General features: G+C 38.8%; 1 protein-coding gene across 1 annotated transcript; it reads right to left on the minus strand.

Annotated features, from left to right (window-relative positions):
* Window positions 1-11376: 11376 nt before the first annotated feature.
* nek12 (NIMA-related kinase 12) lies at window positions 11377-22383 on the minus strand. Its single transcript, XM_055643719.1, has 4 exons — window positions 22251-22383; window positions 18378-19547; window positions 16340-16540; window positions 11377-13026 (listed from the first exon to the last, which is right to left on the minus strand). The coding sequence occupies exons 2-4, from the start codon at window positions 19504-19506 to the stop codon at window positions 12872-12874; spliced, it is 1485 nt and encodes a 494-aa protein (XP_055499694.1). The 5' UTR covers window positions 19507-19547; window positions 22251-22383; the 3' UTR covers window positions 11377-12871.
* Window positions 22384-22947: the final 564 nt, after the last annotated feature.

The following is a 22947-nucleotide window of genomic DNA, read 5'->3' on the forward strand; positions in this document are numbered from 1 at the left end:
TGCAGCAGCCAGTGTCAGTCAGTGAGCATATAGGTGAAAGATGGACAGGACTTTGCGGGTTAAGACATTAATGGAGAATATTGGAGGATTCGAGTTTATGGACGGCCAGGAGAATATTAGAACTGCCAGTAACAGAAGTTACAAAAGCAGGGATGACAGTTCCTGCAGCAGATTAGCTGAGACAGAGCAGAGATACAAAAATGTTATGGTGGAAGCGGGTCTATGAACAAATGCTCATCACAGAATGAAGTATGACCCAAGGTTATGCATACAGTTCTAGATTCCAATGGCAACCAAGAAGATCAAAAATGTCAAAATATCAATATTGGTGCTTTCGCAGACTGACCTGCTCGTCTACGTCACCATCTTCTATTTAATTTCAGAATGCAAGCATTGTAATTTTTTTTAATATGACGTTGCAGTTTTTATTAAAATGCTCGAGCCTAAATACTTCTCTTCTCACAAAAGGTCCTAGCTATTTACAAAGTAGAAAATTCTGCAACCTTGCTTTGTCAGCATTTGAAAGAAAAAGACAATTTAGTGGCATTGGAAATTATATATTTTTGTGCTTCTGGGATTTGGAAAATGATTCCAGGATAGTCAAATATAGAATTGGCTATTGCTCATAAGGATATTAAATGGGTTGAATAAAGTACAAAGTAAAAAGGATTTGACACATGCTGGAATCAAATAAATAGTGGTAAGGGGGGCCTCCGTGAAGGTAGGGAGGTTAGCAAATATTTTCCAGCAGTGCAGAAGAAGCACAATATATGTAAGCAAAACACAAAGATCTGGAGGAACTCAGTGAGACAGGCAGCATAAGTAGAGGGAATGGACTCATGATGTCACGGAGCAGGACCCTCCTTCAGACCCTTTGCTGAAGATTCAGCATCTGCAGTTTCATGTGTCTACAATATACGTAACCCAGACTAGATTCTGCAGTAATTAATTTCCTCAATGATGACAGCTCCAAAAACCACATTCATTTTTGTGCCATAGAATTCTCGTTTACAGGCATTGGCAGCAGTCAGGCAGCATTTAAGAGAGACCACCAGCATCCAGCGATCATAATTTCATCAAGCTGGCTGAGCAGTCAATCTCTGAACCTTTTTCTCACAGACTGCAGCAACTTTCTCTCCATTATGCCTCTGGCATTTCGGGCAGTGGCAAAGCTCGTCCACCCCTGTTCGTTTCTGTCAAATCTGCCAGGGGATCTCCAGCTGATTCCCAGGCTTTTCAACTCCGTTTCCACAGTTCTTCATAGTTTGCTTTCAGATGGCTTCAATTTTGCTTGCTTTTGGGTATCCATCTTATTGCTTGACTAGTAATTGAACCAACATCCATCGAAAACACATGGCCAATCCATCACCAATGCCTTCAGGTAATATTAGTAGCTTCATTGTGTAAAAAGCTCTTGATCTGGGCTAAAAAGGTATGGAGATTATTTATCTTTCAATGGTGTAGAATTAAAGGCACCTTGTATTTTTGCGGACTTCAGCATATCAATGTCATAATGTCGGTGCCTCTTATTTGATGGGCACATATATCTTAGATTTAATGAAGGCTATGAAGTGCTGATCATCTGCCAACATCAGTTCTCCCTCTCACGTTTGCATATGTCAGTCAACATCACCATGTACTGGATCATTGACCATGATATGGTCATATGTGGTTCTTATCTCTGGTATTTGGAGGACAGCATATCAGCTTGAATCAAATTGAGTTTTGACAATAATTAGATTGCTCATTTGCCAGAGATCAGCAAGTTTCCCTTTATTTGTATTTGCAGTGCCTCACCCATAGCTTTCCATTACTATGTTATTAATTGTGTTGCATTTGTCATCCACATATATCAAAACGATAAAGAGACACTAGGTTTGGAGTAACTCAGCAGCATCAGGCAGCATCTCTGGAGAACAGGGAATGGTGACTTTTCTGGTTTGGACTCATCTTCAGAGCAATTGTGGTGTTGGGGATCGGAGATAGCTAGAAGTGCGGAGGGGCAGGACAAAGCCTGGTGAGTGATAAATGGATACAGGTGAGGAGGGGGTTTTCATAGACAGAAGGTTGGACACAGGCCGGAGATGAAAAGACAAATGATGTGAGATAAGGAAAGAAGAGGTGCAAATTGTGAAGTTAGAGGATGAAATTGTTGGTGGAAGGAGAAAAATGGGTGCAAAATGGTTGTCCAGTTGGGGCATGGGGAAGAGAGGGTGGTTGGGAAATGGGCGAGAAGGCAGGCGGGCTTGATTGTAGGTAGTCATCTAAAATTGGAGAATTTAATGTTCATACTATTAGGTTGTAAGTTACACAAGCGGAATATGAGGTGCTATTCGCAAACTAGAGGAACAACACTTCATATTCCGCTTGGGTAGCTCACACCCTAATGGCATGAACATTGAATTCTCCAATTTTAGGTAACTAAACTACAAACAACCTGCCCCCATCTTCTTTCTCTCCTATCTCTCTTCCCTGTGCCCCACCTGACTTCACACACATTCCATCTGCCATTCCATCTATCTTTCTTCCTCTTGCTTCACAATTTGTACCTCTTCTATCTTCATCTCTCACCTTTTGCCTTTTCATCTCTGGCCTTTGTCCAATCATCTGCCTATAAACCCTCTCATGCAATATGTGAAGCAGACCTCTTAAAAAATAAATAAAACATGCCTTATTTATAAACCCATTGTACAGTATTTTGAAATATTCATTCAAAATAATTCACATCTGAATCCATTAAAGAACTTTAGGGCAAAAGAGTGAGCCAAATGCATCTGATCTCAAAGTTTAACTTTTCACAATACAGCCATGATAGAATGGCAGAGTAGACTCGATGTGCCAAATGGCGTAATTCTGCTCCTATGTCCAATGGTCTTTCGTCTATACACAGGGGGAAATTAGAATGTTCCAATCTCTTCCACAAGACATTATTGGTGTCACAAAATGCTGGAGTAACTCAGCGGAAAGGCAGCTTCTCTGGAGAGAAGGAGTGGATGACGTTTCGGGTCGAGACCCTTTGGTCCTTATGTTTGTCAAATTCAGAAATCAAATGATTCTGGAAATCTGGAATAAAAACATAAGAATGCTGTAAACACTCAGAAATGTTGCCAATCCTATTGACTGCTCCTGGCATTTTCTATTTTAGTCTACATATTTCTAATATAATTAATTAATTGCAATGGGGAGGAATCTGAAGAAAAACATTAAACAGCTGCTTCACACACAAGAAGCATTAATATAAACTAATAATAAATGTCTTCTTTCGAACAGTTCCATTTTATAAATTCTATAATTTACAAATTGCCCAACATTTTACAGCAGATTTTCCAAGAAGCAATCTCAGATTAATTTGCATAAAGTGAATGTAAAATGGACAGAAATCCCATTATTGTGATAAGCTTCTGTCCATTTACCTGTCTAATTTTCCAGTCAGGTTTAATGATTAAAAGAATCAACTAGCTATAAATTCATTATGTTCAAATTACACCTGTGATTTTTTTTTTGTATGTCCAAGCAGTTTCGATTGTTAGTACCATTACAGTACTCATTCATGCATCCAACCGTATAATGTGAGTGCACAAGACTATACTTTGGAAGATAGTACATTGCAGACTCAAAATATTTGCCGTGAATCTTTGCGATTTGTGATGATTTTCCTTTCTTTTTTATTTCATTTTTTTCTTGTATCCTTCAAATTGGTCCATGAGCTCCACATTAAATGATTTTAACAAATATTTGTTTTGACATGTCCATGATATTAGGGCAATGGCCATTTATTTAAATTCTTCACCACATAAGATGGGGCAGGACTGGTAAGCTTTGATCTATTGGTTGTGGGATCACAAGCTCTGCATTTTACAATGTACTTTTGCTGTTTAGCAATATATTATGTCCTGCTTCACCAGATCGGCACGTTTTAAGTATGCCTGATGCTGCTCCTGTAAACCCATCAGCACCCCTTACTGAACTAAGTTAGTTCCTCGTTTTATTGTAATGCTAAAGTCAAAGATCGGACAGGCCATAAGTTTACACATTGCAACGATGTATATTTCTGCGGCTGTTGGTGCTCCACAGTGCATTATAAATGTCCAGGCTTGAGCCATCAAATTTGTTCTGAATGTATCCATTTAGCACAATTGTAGTGTCACACACACAATACAACGGAGAGTGTCCTCAGTGTGAATGTAGGATTTGCCTCCACAAGCATTATTGTTTCTTTTTTTTTGTTTTATTAGAAGTTAATACAGTATACAGTACAAAGTACAGTGGAACCTAATTTTAGGTGCCAACTATGTCATACCGTAATCCATTCTATGTACGACCTCTAGTTTTATGTTTTGAAAAGGAAGTAAGCAAGACAAGAAAAGGAAAACAATAGAAAGGGGAAAAAGAGGAAAAATAGATGGTAGAGAATAGAAAAACGTGAAGTATGTATATAAAAAAAAGAAAAAGTGGAAAGTAGAAATAGGAGAGAAGGCCCCTTAAAAGAGAATTTTTCATATCTTTATTCGGAGATGTAGATCTATCCGCGGCATGAACTGAAATCAGCAATCTTTACGGTACCGCTGCATCACATGATTCCAAAAAGTCGATGAAAGGAGACAAACTCCTTAAGAATTGGTCATATTTATCTATTAGTCGGAGTCTCATTTCTTCAAGCGTGCTATGTCCATCATATTCCTAATCCACATTTTAACAGTTGGTATGGTTGTATTTTTCCAAAATTTAAGTATCAATTTCTTTCCGATTATTAACCCATAATTTAAAAAAAACGTTTTGGTCTTTATTTAAATTGATATCTTCCACTATTATACCAAATATAATCCATTCCGTTGTAGGTTCTATTCTGGACTTGAAAAGCTTTGTAAATATATCAAATATATCGCTCCAAAATTTATTCAACTTTGTACATCCTACAAATGATTGTGTTATATTAGCGTTTTGAAACAAACATTTATCGCATCTGGGAGAGACGTTTGGATAAAATTTATTCAACCTCGTTTTTGAATAATATAGTCTATGTAATAATTTGAATTGAATTAAATTATGTCTTGCATTAATAGAACAATTATGTGTGTTCATCAGATACTTTTCCCATCTATCCTTCGAGATCTTTATCATTAGCTCATGTTCCCAATCTTCTCTTAGTGCTTCTGTTGAGGGTAATTCTCTATTTAATATATTATTATAAAAGTATGATATTAGTTTTTGTGAATCAGCCTTAATATTCATTGCTTCTTCTAAAGGGTCTAAAAATATAGTTTGAAATCTATGTGTATATTTCTTCATAAAGTCACATATCTGTATATATTTAAAATATTGATTATCCTTCAGTTTAAATTTTAATTTTAAATGTTGAAATGATAACAGTTTGCCCAATTCATACATATCCCCTACTTTCCTAATCCCCAGTCTATCCCATTGTTGATATGTTTTGTCGATGAGAGATGGTTTAAATGCGGGGTTGTTCAATAGTGGGGTTAGTACTGATAGATTATTTAATTTCAAGGATACTTTTATTTGTTTCCAAATTCTTATTGTATTGTGAATAATTGGGTTCTTCTTATATATTATACTATACTTGTTTCTATCTGTGCTATCATGGGTAGATACATCTGCCACAGTAGGTTTGTGAGGATGAGGTCAAGTAGATTTTATTGCTTGTTTCGGTATGCTCGCCAATACCTCGCCATCTGTCATGGAACCAATTTGGCAGCTCCATCTTCAGTGCTCAGACAGCTCAGTGGGTGGTGATGCCTCCAAAGCATTCTTGGTGATGGACATTAATGCCCCCTACCGGGAGTACATTCGGTTCCCTTGCTACTTTCAATGCTTCTTCCAAGTTATGGTCAATATGGAGTAGCACTGTTAATCAGATGCGATTGAGGAAGTGGGAGATTGTGGTGATTAGTGCTATTCAGGATTATATTTGCCCTGCTGACAAGAGACTTCCTGTGTAGGAAGGAACTGCAGATGATGGTTTAAACCGAAGTGGAGTAACTCAGGCAGCATCTCTGGAGAGAAGGAATGGAATGGCTGCTGTTTTGGGTCGAGACCCATCTTCAGACTCAAGTGGTCTGGACTCAATGTTTGAGGGCCCATGGCTAATGGGCATACTACTGCTGAAATGCCCAGTGAGAAGGTTATTAGTAATGCATCATTCTACTTTATTTTGCATATTCTTTACCTTGTGGATTGCATTTACAATCAAATTGAATGTTCTTTAATCCTCTTTTGCCATCTAGTGTAAATCTGTGGCAACTGAAGTAATTATGTCAATAGCCCACGAAAGACAGAAGCAGTTATATTGAGGAGGATATTACTTTTACTAGGTGATATAACAATAATCTGAAGTAGCGGATAGTTGTAAAAGGCCACTGGTTATACACGCAATCCTGGTAGTTAGTGAAAATGCTAAATATATACAAATTGTAATAGGAAATACATGTGTTAGCTGCAGATGAGTGACAGTACACTTGTCTCAGAGTCAGAAGTTGGAAGTTAAACTTATATTTCAACTGTTTGAGCTCCATATCTATTTGATACTCTAGTGCAGTGCTGTAAGAAAACTGTGCCATGACGGTAAAGATTAAACGGATAGGAGGCCTAAAAGATCTTACGTCACCATTTTCAGATAGAATGAGGAATGTGTTTTCTTGTGTACAATAAATTAACATCACTAAATAGTTAGATATAATTATCACCGAACAATGTTGTGGAACATTGTGAATAATTCTCTGCCATGTTTCCTGCATGACTCCACATGAAAATGACTTTCTAAACAGTGTTTTCAAACAACCCCGATTGGGAAAATTCGAACAATAAGGCATGTTCCCCAATTTTCTAACAATCAATAATAATCATTGAATATTCAATAATCTAATTGATGCCCTTGGTAGTGTAATTATAGCATAATTTGCTAAATTAGAGTTTTATTTGTTAAAGTTGTGAGGGTGGATTTGAGGGTTGTTTTGTGAGATAAGAGAGGGGATAAGTTCTCGACATCAAAGGTACTGTAAATTGAAACAAAGTTCCAGGGGCAGGTGGAGTTTGTAAACTAATGATGCTTGTAATGTTCAAAATTCTGACATAAGCATGCAGGCTTGACTTAGACAGTGGCAGAACAATAAAGGGACAGGCCATATTTAGTTTTTGGAATTTGAATTTGGGATGGTGATTCAATTAAAGTTATCCAAATATCAAATGGATCTGGTGGAATGGAGAAAAATATTTTCTTTGGTTGAGGAGTCCAAGACCAGCTATTCATCATTAAGAAAAAAATATACCAAACCCTTTCAGAAGTTATGAAATACCTCCAGACACAAGCTGATAAAAACTTGAAAATGCCAAATGATGCTACATCCATTTTTAATATAAAATCTGAGACTGACAAGATTTGTATTCAAACAAGTCTTCATAGCATTGAATATATAGAACCATGTCATAAATCAGACAAACCCATTAAATGGTGGACTGTCTCCAGAGTCTAATGGCCTTTTCCTACTCCAATATTCCTACATAACAATGCAGACAATATTATGTCTTGAATGTAGGGAGACTAATTGAAGGTAAGAAGCAAATATCCTCAGTACTCTCCCAATAAAAGTTTAATTTTAACAAACAAAAGCCATACAATTTTAAAGGTAAAAATGTCCTTTACATCTGAAGTTGCTTTACAGGCAATGGTGAACTATGAAAGTGTAGTGACAATAATGTCAGAAATTTAGAAGGGAATAAAAAATTTAAGGACAGGTAGTTCTTCCTTTGGTGATTTTACTTGGATGGGGGTGGGATGAGCGGGAATTGTTTATTGTTACGCATAGGGCAGCATATTCTAGACACCAAAATGAAAACAAATTAAAAATACAGCTCTATAAGGTGCAGGTCAGGCCATATTTAGTTTTTGGAATTTGAATTGTAGTATTGTGAGCAAATTTGGGCCACTGAGGAAGGGTGTGCTGGCTCTGGAGAGAGTCCAGAATAGGTTTACAAGAAGGATTCCAGGAATGAGTGGGTTAGCATATGATGAGCATTTGACAGCACTGGGCCTCTACTGACTGGAGTTCGGAATGTTGAAGGGGGGGGACATTGAAACTTACAGAATAATGAAAGGCATAGATAGAGTGGATGTAGAAAGGATGTTTCCACTGGTGGGAGATTCTAGGACCAGAGGTCATAGACTCAGAATTAAAGGGCACTCTTTTAGAAAGGAGGTGAGGAGGAACCGCTTGTCAGAGGATAGTTAATTTGTGGAAGTCATTGCCACAGAGAGCTGTGGAGGCCAAGTCAGTGGATATTTTTATGGCAGTGATGGACAAATTCTTGATTAGAATGATGTCAAGGGTTATGGGGAGAAGGCAGGAAAATGGGATTAGGAGGCAGTGATCAGCCATGATTGAATGGCGGAGTGGACTCGATGGCCGAATGACCTAATTCTACCCCAATAACTTCTGAACTAATATTATAAAATACATCAAAAAAGAAAGATTAGAAATAGGAAGGGGAACTGTACATCATTAACTGCAGATATTCCAAAGGATAAACAAAATGGCAAATGATGGAAGCTTCTCTGTGAACAAGGATTTAATAATGTTTACACATTCTCATTATAAATTAAATTATTTAATAAATTATCTTAGTTTTACTTCAAAGCCAGGTCAAGTGTAAAATCGAATATTTGCTCAGATAATCAATATATAAATTTACCACAAAGATAGTGTGTCAAATGGTGCGTTAAATTAAAACTTGTAACTCAGAGGATCTGAGAGATTTTAGACATTTGAAAAATAAATTACCGAATGACCTGTATATGGTGGGTGAAAAAGTGAATCTTTCCAGCCATCTTTGGCTATGCATTAAAGTAATCAGATTACATAATTCTAATATTCCAACCTGCCTAAAATCAAATTTTGTACTGGTAACATAACTTATGCTTAACTAACTAATCCTTCATAAGCTTTCAAATATGCAGTAGAGAGGGAAAGGGTTTTCTGTTCAGCTCCATCAGCCAGAATTGGATGGAACAGTATCTTTGCAGTAGGCACCATCAGTTTTTTAATTCTCCTCAACACTTCAAAATTGAATTAATTTTAGATCACAATTGCTGGATACACTTGATAAAATGAGCACTGCACAGTCAACAGAATCATGGTGAATTACAGAATCAATTATCTGTCTCTTTAAACAGATAAAGGAGGTATGAAACGGCAGCTTATACGTATTACTCTTAAAAAAAAAATTCCAACAAATTATGTGCAGGAAAATGTTGAGTTTCTTGGTTACATAATGCACAAATCTATTTTCAACTTTGCAGCAAAGCAGTTCACCCATAATATTCAACTCAGCATTAGCAAGGTCAAACATCTTAATTTGTACCCTATTCACCATCCTAAACTACATCACTGCAGTGGCTCTGCTAGTGCACTGCTAGTTGATTTACTTTCCAAATCCTAATCCTTTAGTACCAAAAAAGACACAAGTCTCATGCACATGGGAGCATCAAGAAAGTGGCTCTCTGCTATCTTCTCAAGGAGGCTGTAATGGATGAACATTAAATGCTGTTCAAAAGTGGCACGGTGGTGCAACGGTAGAGTTGCTGCCTTGCAGTGCTTGCAGCACCGGAGACCCGGGTTCGATCCCGACTACAGGTGCTGCCTGTACAGAGTTTGTATGTTCTCCCCATGACCGCGTGTGTTTTCTCCGAGATCTTCAGTTTCCTCCCACACTCCAAAGACGTACAGGCATGTAGGTTAATTGGCTTGGTGTAAATTGTCCCTAGACACAAAATGCTGGAGTAACTCAGCGGGACAGGCAGCATCTCTGGAGAGAAGGAATGGGTGACGTTTCGGGTCGAGACCCTTCTTCAGACTGTCACTAGTGTTTGTAGGGTAATGTTAATGTGCCAGGATCGCTGGTCAGCGCGGTCTCGGTGGGCCGAAGGGCCTGTTTCCGCGCTGTATCTCTAAACTAAACTAAAATATTAAACATAGGATTCAGAGTATTATTGCTTTTTAATTCATAAAATTCTGGAACCAAAGGCAGCTGGTGTCCACTTGTAAAACCTACACATTTATAGCCATCAAACTATCTGATTTCTTCAAAAATCATCATGCTACTTATAAATTAGTAGATGCAAACATTTTGGGCATATGATATAGGTATGTTACAAAACCTACCTGAATCGTGTCTGAGAATCTGCCCCGCCCCTTGTGTGTGATTTTGGCACTGTTTAGGGGCTGGTTTAAAACGCGATTTTTACTAGGCTGTTGCAATCGAAAATGTTCAGCCTAGTAAATCATTAATGGAAAATCGCTGAAAGACCCCGTCGCAAAAGGTATTATTAGTTTTTATGGCCTTGTATAATAGTTATAGTAGCTTAAAAAACACTCTCTAAACCCGCGACCTCTCGCAGCCCCAGGGTTTTATAAAGCAAACAATTAAAGGTATGTACCTTATTTTTACATTAAAAGGGGCTTCTTAAGAACCCTGTATATAAAGTTTTCTATAGCGAATAGTTCATTTTGGGCTCATTATATCCCGCAGTATTTTTCTGGGCATTTGGGGGCACAAATCCACTGCAATGTGAACGTTCTAAACCAGCGCGTTCACAGGAACCCACTAGAAAGCCGATTTAAATTGACTTTAATTTACAGCAATTGAACACTAAATTCCTTCCATTTGGCCTATAAATTGATGTAAATGAGATTTAAAAATCATGTTTTATCGTGAATTATTTGTGAATATTATTTGGACACTTAGGCTATTTAAAAATGTTAATCATTTATTAAGAAATGGATAGATGTTTAGATCTAGTTATTGAAGTTTGAAATTAGCTACAATTGGGTAACTAACTAATTATATGCTTTAATTTCAGGTCCTCCAAGTAAGATTATTTTATGCTTGTTTCAGAATGGTTCAATCTATGATAACTGAAAATTTCATTCAGTTCTCTTAATTTTTAAGAAAGTTATGGGCTTTTGACTGTCCTCGATCACAGCTTTTTTGTTATGTCCATAGAAAATCAATAGGGAACAAGATGCTAATTTCCGAGTATGAAAATGGCCATAACTTTTTTATTACTTGAGATATGAAAGTGAATTAGGTGTCAAATTAAACTTATTGTTATGCTTTATCTGATGGGATAAATTGCAGACTTGATTTTTTAAATCTCAAAATTTTGTAACATTGCTATATGATAGATGAAAAATAGTTAATATAAACCTGATCTGGCCATTGTGCAACTCCAGACCTGCCACTGAGTTGAATCTTAACTACCTTCTTAAGGGCAATTAGAGATGGACTCAAAATGTCTACTTTAGCACTGCTGTCCCGTGAATGAATGCATTTGAAAAATAAATTGACAGTGAAAACACAAGCTTCCAAAATGTTTTTTATTGCAACTGGGCTTTTAAAAGTATACTACCATCTGTAATTGAGATTCTTTCATCAAGTGCTAAAAATACTTTTTAATTACAATTATGTACGAGTTAAAGTCCAGTGAGGCAGCAATCTCAAAATACCAGAATGTCCCTGTTCATTAAATGTAGGATATAGAAAGTAAAGATTTCAGTATGCATAGAATTTGCATCTAAATTTGAGATCAAGGATCTGTTAATCCTCTGCACTACTATACAATAAAATAAAAAAAGAAAGTACAGGGAATGGACTGGGCAATTTGAGACATTTAATCTCTTTATTTAAAATAGTCTTACTAGACTATTTAACTTTATTTTAAAAACAATGCGTACAAACTCCCAAAACCTGTTTGGTTGCTCTAGTGATACTAATTACAGAGCGTGATTACAAACTAAATAAATCACCCTCCTCCACACGTACACTCCCTACCTACCTGCCTATTCTTAAGAAACCACATAAGCTGGAAATCTGATTCCCAGTCTGCTTCATGATTTAATAATGGGATAACTGTAAAACTGCCATCAAGATGTTCTAAAGGGAATGCTTTAGTATGGTAGCAGCCTATTTGGGAACCATATCCTTCCGCCATGCACTTAGTAAAAATGTATGCCTTATTACAAAATAGCTACAGAAATATTAAGTAAGATATGTTTTCCTATAAAAATAGGGAGTAAATAAAAAAATATTACCCAGTCTATAATTTAAATAAATTAGAATGCAGAAAGCAGAAAGCCTTCAACCTATTTGATCTTACCCTTCAGGAACATATTCTATCTGCTTCTCATTACACTATCTGGTGCCTTCAAATAACCTAGTTTTTTTTTTATTGCCTTACAATGCCTGCAAAGTAAGTTTGCAGTCAAAACTGGGATATATTAAGCACTAAGAGGTATATTAAGAGATATATTTCTCAATGAGAGAGGGAAAATAAAATTGGCAACATATCTTTAGGATTCCTAATGTGCCAAATTCTTGCTGCTAAAGGCAAAGCTTTAGATTCATGTCAGCATGGACGAGTTGGGCCAAAGGGCCTGTTTCCACACTTAGGGCCTGTTTCCACACTCCATGACTCTACATGCCACTTTTCAACATTTAGGAGAAATATGTGCAATGAGGCAAAGACAAGATAATATCAAACCAACTTTTCGGAAAGTTCTTGGAGACAACAAGAAAAGAACCAGGAAAGTATCTACTTTTCCTCATAAATTTAGAAAGTTCACAGCATTATTAGCCACACGGTAAACCACTAACCATGCAACAACAGTGGTAAGCTTCAGATCCTTGTGCTCAATGTTATGGGGTAAAATATTATGACAGATATCCCTGAAACCCCAAAACAATGTGCAAAGTAGAATCTGTTCAGTCAGTTGTACTTGCTCAAAATAAAATTCCACACAGCTCTCTTGATTGCCAGAAACAAAGATCAGCAATGTTTGAATTGCAGCAGCATATTGAATCAAACATCTTCTTGATTCATGTTGAAGATAATGTAGCATGTCTCCAAGTGATCTGGGCCCAACCGATGCTCAAACTGATGTTGAAGGTCATCGGGAGTCAAACCTTTGAGAAATTGAGAAGCAATTTCATGGAAAAGGGTCTGACCAACATCATCTGCAAACAGAGAAAATATGTCAGAGTCATTTAGTTTCAAAATAAACCGAGTTATCTTAAATATAAATGCAAATGAATCAAATATCAATTCAACAATAGTATTCAGTTTTATATTAGATGAATTAGTCTTAAAAATGCTGAGGTCCACACCACTAACATACCAAAGCCCTCTCCCCATAATCAAATACATGGACCCTAGCCATCATTTTGAAAAGAATAATTTACGTCAAAGCATCCACCCAGAATGTTAATGATGAATCTGATGGTAATGAGCACTGACAAAGACACCGTTTTTTTTATTTTCTCCACTCAGAGATGAAACTGTCTTTTGGAAAAGGTAATTGATTCCTACAAAAACAGTCTCTTACCCTTAATAAATGTTTAAGATCTAATAGGATCCTTGGGAGAACTCTACCGGTACAAACATACCAATGCCTTGTAAAGCTGCAAGAGTGCAGACTGGGAAAACCCCAGATATAGAGCACCTACATATTGAATGGGGAAAAAGATCCTGTGAATGAGCAAAGATCCTACCAGAAGTCAGAGAAGAGAAAACAATATAAAGATATTTTCTGAACACCAAAGCAGATTACCATGGAATTGTTTTGCAAAATGTTCATGAATGTACAACAAGGAATACAGTGATTCCCAGCTCAATTATCTTGAAAAATGAATTTATGCAGCATATATGTAACAAATAACTGAAATGTGTCACATGGTATTCAAATGATTAATATGAATTGATTCAAAAAGGCTTTGCACCTCCATTAGGATGATAGACCTATTTTATGGTTCATAAAAAATACTTCAAAAGTCAAAATGCTTTATGTGCACTTGGGCAGGAAACATGTTCTCGATGTTGGGGGAGTGCAGAACCAGGGGCCACAGTTTAAAATAAGGGGTAAGCCGTTTAGAACGGAGATGAGGAAACACTTTTTCACACAGAAAGTTGTGAGTCTGTGGAATTCTCTGCCTCAGTGGGCGGTGGAGGCCGGTTCTTTGGAAACTTTCAAGAGAGAGCTAGGTAGCGCTCTTGAAGATAGCGGAGTCAGGGGATATGGGGAGAAGGCAGGAACGGGGTACTGATTGTGGATGATCAGCCATGATCACATTGAATGGTGGTGCTGGCTCGAAGGACCAGCTCCTGCACTTATTGTCTATTGTCACTCAGATTTCTGCATCAGATTGTGTTGAAATGAAGGTGGAAGAAAAAACAAAGTCCTTTGGATAATGATCCAGTTTTCACATATTAAAAAAAACTGAAATACTTTCAGTACGGCATCAGAATGTGGACCAAATTGATCACTATAACCTTTACAAGTTTGTATGTATGGTTGTTATGAGTCATGGGAACCAATATCAAAATAAGCTAATTAAAGCCTATCTATTATGCAAGGGTCAAGAACATATCTTTTGCATGGAAAGGCAAGACACCAGAGAATGAACAAGACACATATTAATCAAAAGTCAACACGATAGCTTATTCAATACAAGTGCTTAATCAATACAAGTATAATTAGTATACGGAAGGTACAATAGTACTGCAAAAGAACAGACCCTTCGGCCCACAGTGTCTGTGCCCAATATGATGCAAAATTAAAGTAATCCCTTGTGCCTGTACACAATCCATATCCCTCCATAGCCTGCATATTCATTTTGGTTCCAGCACCATCCCTGGCAGTGCGTTTCAGGCACCCACCACTCTATGTATATTAAATAACGCCCTCACACCTTAAAGCTATGCCCTCCAATATCTGTTATTTCCACCCTGGCTAAAGATTCTGTCTACCCTATCTATGCCTCTGATAATTTTATAGACTTCTATAAGACATTGTGTGTGTGTGTGTGTGTGTGTGTGTGTGTGTGTGTGTGTGTGTGTGTGTGTGTGTGTGTGTGTGTGTGTGTGTGTGTGTGTGTGTGTGTGTGTGTGTGTGTGTGTGTGTGTGTGTGTGTGTGTGTGTGTGTGTGTGTGTGTGTGTGTGTGTGTGTGTGTGTGTGTGTGTGTGTGACATCAGACGCCAGAGTCACACTTTTCCACCACTACTCTCTGCCTTCTAGGGGTAAAACAGTTCTGAATCTAAACTACAAAGTCATAAGGATTTCATCATATGCTTTACTAGTGTTAATATAAATAACAGCCACTGCCCTCTCCTCGTTAGTCACTTTTATTACCTCCTCTAAAAAACTATATTACATTTGTGAGATCTTGACCTACCCCAGACAAAGACTCGTTACCCGTCACTAATTAGCCCATTCTCTTAATTACTAATTGTTTAAGCAATTATTTAATTATTATAAAAGGCTGATTAATAATGTTATTCCACCGCAGTCATCAGAATATTAACATAAGAAAGAGGGAGAACAAATATATAAATGTTGAAAAGTTTTTCTGTTTGAAAGAAATATATCAAAACAAAAATTCTGCTCTGTCCAATAGCTACAGTCCAAGAATTCCCATTCCTCCCTGTCCCAGTGCTCACACCACCTAACCTCATCAGTTAGCGTACAATCGTAATGATGGATGATGGAGTCATCAGCAGGCCATTGCAATTCCATGGAATTCCCCTCTTAGGGACTTCATTTCGTTATTATTTACCAAATCACTAAACAAATCTTTTTCATGGTTAGATCTGTCAAAATGTTGTCCTAAATGAGTAAGCCACAAACATATTCAAAAAGTCATAAAATAAACGTATTTAAAATATATTTAAAAAATGTGATTAACTGATAAAGTAAAATTACTATATTCACAATGCAAGTCCCCAACTCAGCTATGCAGATATTCAGACCAAACCTAGGGTAGAGAGAGGATAATTATACTGTGCAATATTTTGTGACTTTTTGTAACAGGGAAGGTCTGGTACTGGAGTTAATTGAAAATTAACATTGACTGAATATTGACTGAATTTTACAGCAAAAAGCTATATGCTCTTTGCTGCAAAATTAAGATAGCCCTCAAGAAAAAGGAACACGTGTTTCCATTGAAAACTAATTCCATATTGAAGTTCTCATGGTCTTTTTATTTATTTTGAGTTGTTTGAGATATGTTGAATAACTATTTTGTGAATAGTTTTTGTTTATTTTAACTGTTTAAATCTATTTGAATTTCTAAACATCCCTGATTTTCAGAAACATTTGAAAAAATCTTTAAAAACGCCTCTGATCGAGGCCAGCAGGATTTTCTTTAAGCCACACAACACGGTGATGCATGCATATTATATCACAATATTCATGTTCTAATTGATAGGCAGCAGGACAGCAAGCCAGAATTTCATGTAATTCCATTGCGGGATTAATATATATTTCTTCCTACCGATACATTTTTCTGTCAGAGTCTTAATGGTACTGCACAGGTTGACAGCAATTTCTTCTTGACCACCTCTTTCTTCACGAAATGAATCATTGGTGGCTTCAACTTCCATAGCTGATCGAGCGTTACATACTATTTCTGCCACATCAACTTCTTCCTCTTCAAAATCATCTGGGTACTCTGTATAGTCCATCTCATCAGTAGCTGCCAATGACAAATTTGACATACAAAGTTTAGAACATGGTTATATTTGCTCATAACTCATTCATTCACTGTTGGAACACTTAACTCGTTATTCAGTGCAACATCATCTTAATAGTAGATAGCTCCAAAATCAATAAATTGTATGTTTTGCAAAAACAAATGATGTCTATCTCAGTCACTGTGTACACTGTGTAAACATATAGAAATGGTTTATTGCACCCAATATAAAAACTAATTGCAGAGTTTGCAGCAGCTTAAAGATTAGAGTGACTTCCAATATAATTTTGTTTTATAAATCATGATTCTGGTTGTCCTCAGGCAAGGAGCCTACTATTGCTTCGTAATGGCATTGCTGGGAAAGTGAGGCCAAAGCTGCTGCATTGCTGTTTTTTCATTTGGCTGAACAAGGGATTAATGATCCAAGAATGCGTTCTTTATCAGTTGATATTCACATCTATCAGTACCCATACCTCCAATAAAGGGTAACAAGAGTTCTTACCCTGGAGATAACTAATGGAACATTTTGCAACTACTATCTGCTTAATTGCTGCATAATTAATTTTCACTGTGGCTTTTCCATTAACTACCACATTTGATGGTAGACAAAGGGTGTATGTAGTGAGAGAGAACATTCAGGCATGAGACACATAATGTTTACCAAACAAGTTCTGAAGAATATTCCATCACAGATCATAATGTTCTGTCTCTTTATGCCCATAAACTAATCTAGTGATATAATCATTGGTAAATTATGAACGTCATAGTTTTTGTTTGTTAGACCTCTTTGAAGAAGGGAGTGATGTTATTGAATGAAACATGAAATTGGAAATTCCAACTAAGATTGTATGAAGCCTAGCAGGCTGAAATTACGTTACTTTGCAAATCAATAGTATAGTATTGTTCCCACAATGTTGAGCCTCAAATGTTCTGTACATGCATTAAATATTCATGTCAAGCATTTTCGATTTAAGTCCAGCACCCTGACATTTGTCATGGAGCAGCACCTATCTTTTGGGGAAATATGTTAACTTTAAATAAAAATCTTCCATGTTAATTATAATGTTCATAACTTCCCAGAGCTCTTCAAGGACTTTTTCTGTTCCATTTGTGTAGACAAAAAGTAGTTCAGTAAAATGGGCTAACAATTCACATGTTACTGTAAAGAGGGCTAAGAGCCAGTGGCATAATAGCACAGTTAATAGAACCATACCTCACAGCCCCAGTACTTAGGTACAATCCTGACCATCAATGCTATGTGCTTGGTGTGTGCATGTTCTCCCTGTGACTGTGTGGGTTTCCTCAGGGTGCTCCAATTTCTTTCCACATCCCAAAGACCTGCAGTTTGGTGGGTTAATTAACCACTGTAAATTACCCCAAATGTGTAGTGAGTTGAAGAGCTGGCAGAGTCTTGAGAGGAATCTGGGGAGAATAAAATTAGATTGGTGTAAATGGGTGATTGATGGTCAGCATTGATTTGGTGGGCCAAAGGGCCCATTCCCTGCTGTGTGATTCTATCAAAGCTAGATACAGCAATTATCACAAATTCTGGATTTTTATAAAGCAGCATGAAAAGCTTCAGTAAAAATATCACCAGGATTTCAATCAAGCAGATGTGTGAAATATTCAAGTTAAATGGAGAAGAGTCAAGGTGAGAATGATCCAAGATATCAATTAAGAAGATTACCATAAATTAAAATTTAATAGTTGCCAAGGTGCAATATTTGCTTTGGCGTCAAGAAAAACAAAATACTGTATATCCGCCTGTGAGAACGCTGGAAATATGGTTACGTTGGAAATAAAAATAGCATCAAAAAAGTGTTTCTACACATCAAACTACCTTCTGTAACCGCTGAGGTGTCAGCACTTGAAACTGGTACTGTCATTTCATCCTCAGCATGCTCCCCCGTCGAGGACAAACTGTCCTGATCAAAGTCATCAGAATAATTATCCTCTTCCTCATGGAGTCCAACGTTCTTGCACACCTCTGAGGGCATCACCGTTGCATTTCCATCATTTTGACCACATGGTGAACAAGTGTCTTCTTCACCAGGATCCAAAGACTGACAGAGGTGATCAGTGATCTCATTACCGTCCCTTTTCCCAGAGTGTGCATCCTTCACAGAATTATATTTTGTAAGCTGAAATTCTTGGTCTATAATGAACAGCTTGAGGTGTTCCTGGGCGTAAGGTATCTTAAGGATAGTGTTGGCACTGGGTCTTTCTTCAGGATATTTGCAGAGAAGATTTTTGATCAGATTGTGCAAATTTTCAGAGCAGTTACTGGGTACACAAGCATACTCACCCTTAACGATTTTATAAAACAAGCTTAAGAGGTTCTTTGCATGAAATGCAGGTTTCAAAGCACAGAGTTCAAATAAAAGGCAACCAAGGGCCCAAATATCAGACTTAGAGCTGTAGGGCATGTCTTGACAGAGTTCCGGGCTTAAATAGCATGGTGTGCCAACACAGGTATTTGCCATATCCAAAGTGTGGGTCATTACTTTTGATATTCCAAAATCGCCCAGCTTAACTGTGCCCTTCTTTGTAAGAAAAATATTGGATGTTTTTATATCTCGATGCAGAATCTTCAGAGAATGAATATACTGAATAGCCATAACTAACTGAACAAACCACCGCATAACATCCTTCTCAGCAAAAAAACCCTTCTCTTTTTTAGACTGGATCAAGTCATCCAAAGTACCTCCATCACAATAATCTTGGACAATGAAGAGATACTCTTCTCCTGGGTCAATGAAGTATTCATGACAAGTGACAACATGAGGGTGCTTGAGGCTGGTCAAAATGGTTGCTTCTTGCATTACAGCTTCCTTGCTTCTCATCTTGAGTGATGAATCAATCTTTATTCTTTTGACAGCATGCAGCTTTTTGGTTTCCAAGTTATTCATTAAGTAGACCTCTGCACTTGCTCCTCTCCCTATTGTCATAACCTTCTCATATTTCTCCATTTTGTTTGGTTCATTTGTTGTTGAGAGCTCTGCGGCTTGCACTTTACACATAAAAATAAATGAAAATAAAGGTGATTTAAAATGATTTTTAATTAAACTATTCGTCTGCAGTTTTGCACTTTATGTACATATAAGAGTCATCTCAATAGAGATAATTTATGGAGACTTAAGGACCTGCAGATGCTTGAATCTTGAGTGAAACACAAAGTGTTGCAGTAACTCAACAGCTGGAGGAAATTGACAGGTGTTGTTTCGGGTTGTGACCCTTCTTCAGACGAGTAGAGAGGAGAAATCTGGAAAAGAGGTGGGTCGGGCCTGATAAGTGATAGATGGATCTAGGTGAGGAGGGTTTGATTAGCAGATGGGTAGACAAAGGCTAAAGAAGAAAAGGATGGCATAGGGTGGCAGATAGTAGAGAAGAGGAATTAAATATAAAGCTAGCTGGAGGGATATGGGTGGAAGGGGACAGGGGGGAGGGGGACAGGATAGTGGGAGAAGTGTAGTGTAGTGTAGCACTGTAGTGGACATGGAAAAGAAGGTGGGGGAAGGAACCAGGAAGGTTGTGACTTAAAATTGGAAAATTCATTATTCATACCATTGGGTTGTAAGCTACCCAAGCGGAATATGTGGCACGGTTTCTCCAATTTACATGTGGCCTCGCTCTTGCAATAAAGGAGGTCCAGAACAAAAAAATCAATGTGGGAATTGGAAGGGGAGTTAAAATGGTTGGCAACCAGGGTTTTGCATTTATGGGGGTGTTTCTTGGTCTGGAGAGTTTGTATTATAAGGAGGCTGAATAGTTGCAGTATGGAACAGCTTTTGCAGTTCAGTTCCGTTTTAATTTATTGTCACGTGTACCGAGGTACAGTGAAAAGCTTTTGTTGCGTGCTAACCAGTCAGCGGAAAGACAATACATGATTACAATCGAGCCATGCACAGTGTACAGATGCATGATAAGGGAATAATGTTCAGCACAAAATAACGTTTAGTGCAAGATAAAGCCAATAAAGTCCGATCAAAGATAGCCCGAGGGTCACCAAAGAGGTAGATAATTGTTCAATATTGCTCTCTAGTTGCAGTAGGATGGTTCTGTTGACTGATCACATCTAGGAAGATCAGAATGGCAACATAGGGTCAAGGGAATAGATGTCTATCTCCTCCTCCAGTACTCTTAAATTAGACTTTGCACTTCAATGCAAAGGCAAGATTATTCATAATTTTAGCAAAGAAAAATGTACCAAGTAGCAAATTGCTTAATATTCATGACACGACAACCATCTATGATGGCACAAGTATATCGTTCTCAAGATAATTAGTTGCATTTCTTTTTGTATCTATCATTACCATGTATATTTTTATTCTGTGTTTTTTTTATGACAATAAACTGAGAAATCGTAATCCTAATGATAGTAAGAATAAAGCTCTGATGGCGGGGGGAAAAACATTAGCCTGCTTCAGGAAAGTACATCAATATTCAGATTAAATCTATGGCCATACTGAGGAAAGGGTATCAATATCCTGTTTCAGCTTATGGAAACAGTGAAGGGATTATTTCAATATTTCAGGTTTACAGCAGTGTTCAGACGATTGTCAATATTCTGCTTGGTACATTCACTGGTCAGGGAAGGAATTAACATTGTGCTTCAGACTTTCAAAGCAATCAGGGAACAAGGGTGCAGGCGGCAAATGCTGGCATTTATTGTACACCCCTAAATGCTCAATTGTTATTAACATGTTTCATGGAAGTTTTCAGATATTATGAGGAATTGATAGCAGTATTAGAGAGAGAGACTTTCTGTCCATTAGGGAGGGAACGAGATGCTATCTAAGGATTTGTGCAGGGCATGCAGGATGTTAGAGATTTAAGAGGAAGAGAAGGATGTCAATTTGTTTTTGACAATACGTCAAGTGTCCCGATCAGGCTGATCTGGATAGGACCCGATAGGTGAAGAAGCGGAATTGGTGACATGGCTTTGGGTCGAGGTGGATTCGAGGGGGCCGGCACGCGGGGGGAAGAGCAGAGCCTGGCCCACTCGGCACGTTCACCCCCTGCCCCGGGTTGGGCCCTCTCCCACCCCGACACCAGAGCAGCCGCCCCCATGACCCCTCTGCCTGCCCGTGATCCACTCTCCCATCCCGACCCTCCCTCCCCCGACCCTGATCCCTGCCCCCCCCCACTCCCCTCCCCACCTGTCCCTGACCTCCACCTGGATGAGATTCCCTCCCCCCTCCACCTGTCGCCCTCTCCCCCACCCCCTGACCTTCCCCCTCCCTCTCCCGACCCCTCTCCCTGACCCCTCCTGTCCCTGACCCCCCTCCACCTGAACGACCCCCCACCTGTCCCCTGTCCCTGACCTCCCCTGTCCCTGTCTGTGACCCCCCACCTGTCCCTCCCCCCCCACCTGATCCACTCTCCCCCCCCATCCCACCCGACCACTTCCTTTCCCTGACCCCTCCATGTCACCCCCCCCTGTCCCTGAGCCCCCCCCCCCACACCACATCCCCCCCCCCCCCGGCCCCCCCCTCCTAAACAGCCGCGGCGTCCCGTCTCTGGGGAAGTGACGTACACCACCTGCGGGGCACCCGGCCGGCAGCCAATCATCAGTAGCGGGGCAGCGATCAGTTTCCGGTGCGGCCGGACACCAACAGGTGAGTGAGTGAGTGGACCAGCGCTGGGCGAGCGCGCGAGCGCCGCTGTCCTCACATTTACCGCTTGTTGTTCTTCCAAAGACTCAAATACTCACGGTTTATGCTTTAAAAACGAAACCTGTGGTTTTACGAACGCCGGCGCACGTTGGATGAAGATTATTTGACAAGTCCCTGTCGGTGGTGGAGCTGAGCGGGTCAGTCAGCATCTGTGGAGGGACGGTGCTTGGCCTGGGGTCGGGATCCTTCCTCACACTGATGGGGTGGTGAAGGGAGTGAAAGCTGGAAAAGAGAGAGGAGACAAAGCCTGGGAAGTGATAGGTGGCTACGAGTGAGGGGCGGGGCAGAGGGTGGAACAGGTAACAAAGGCTGGAGGTGAAAATAAAATACAAGGGAATGAGGAAGAGAGGAGGAGTGAATGTTGAGCTGATGTGGGAAATACATGGGGGGGGGGGGGAGAGTGCAAAGGAGGGTTAAGGAACAGGTTTCTACTGGGGGATGGTAGACCAAATAGAAGCACATGAGGGGGGGGGGGGGGGGGGGGGGGGGGGGGGAAGAATGACAAAACACTGGTGTTTGGGACCAATTCATTGAACTTCGTTTGATTGCTTGTTTTCATGAGCATTTGTCCAATTCAGACCATCCCAAAAAGCTTTTTTTTTAATCCATTTGAGAACATCTTTGTTTCCTCAACTACCTCCTTTAATAGAACTATTTTCATATCTAATTTTTCACAAGCTGTGTTCATATTGTCAAACGGCATATTTATCAATCACATTTGTATTCAAATTTTTG

Source organism: Leucoraja erinacea, chromosome 12, assembly GCF_028641065.1.
Source record: "Leucoraja erinacea ecotype New England chromosome 12, Leri_hhj_1, whole genome shotgun sequence".
NCBI classification, from domain to species: Eukaryota; Metazoa; Chordata; class Chondrichthyes; order Rajiformes; family Rajidae; genus Leucoraja; species Leucoraja erinaceus.

Coding starts and splice junctions, on each gene's coding strand:
- nek12 (XM_055643719.1), bottom strand. CDS start 19,506: ATGGAGAAATATGAGAAGGTTATGACAATAGGGAGAGGAGCAAGTGCA. Junction 16,541..18,377: donor CACCTCAGCGGTTACAGAAG/GTAGTTTGATGT, acceptor TGTCATTGGCAG/CTACTGATGAGATGGACTAT. Junction 13,027..16,339: donor TCTGACAGAAAAATGTATCG/GTAGGAAGAAAT, acceptor CTCTGTTTGCAG/ATGATGTTGGTCAGACCCTT.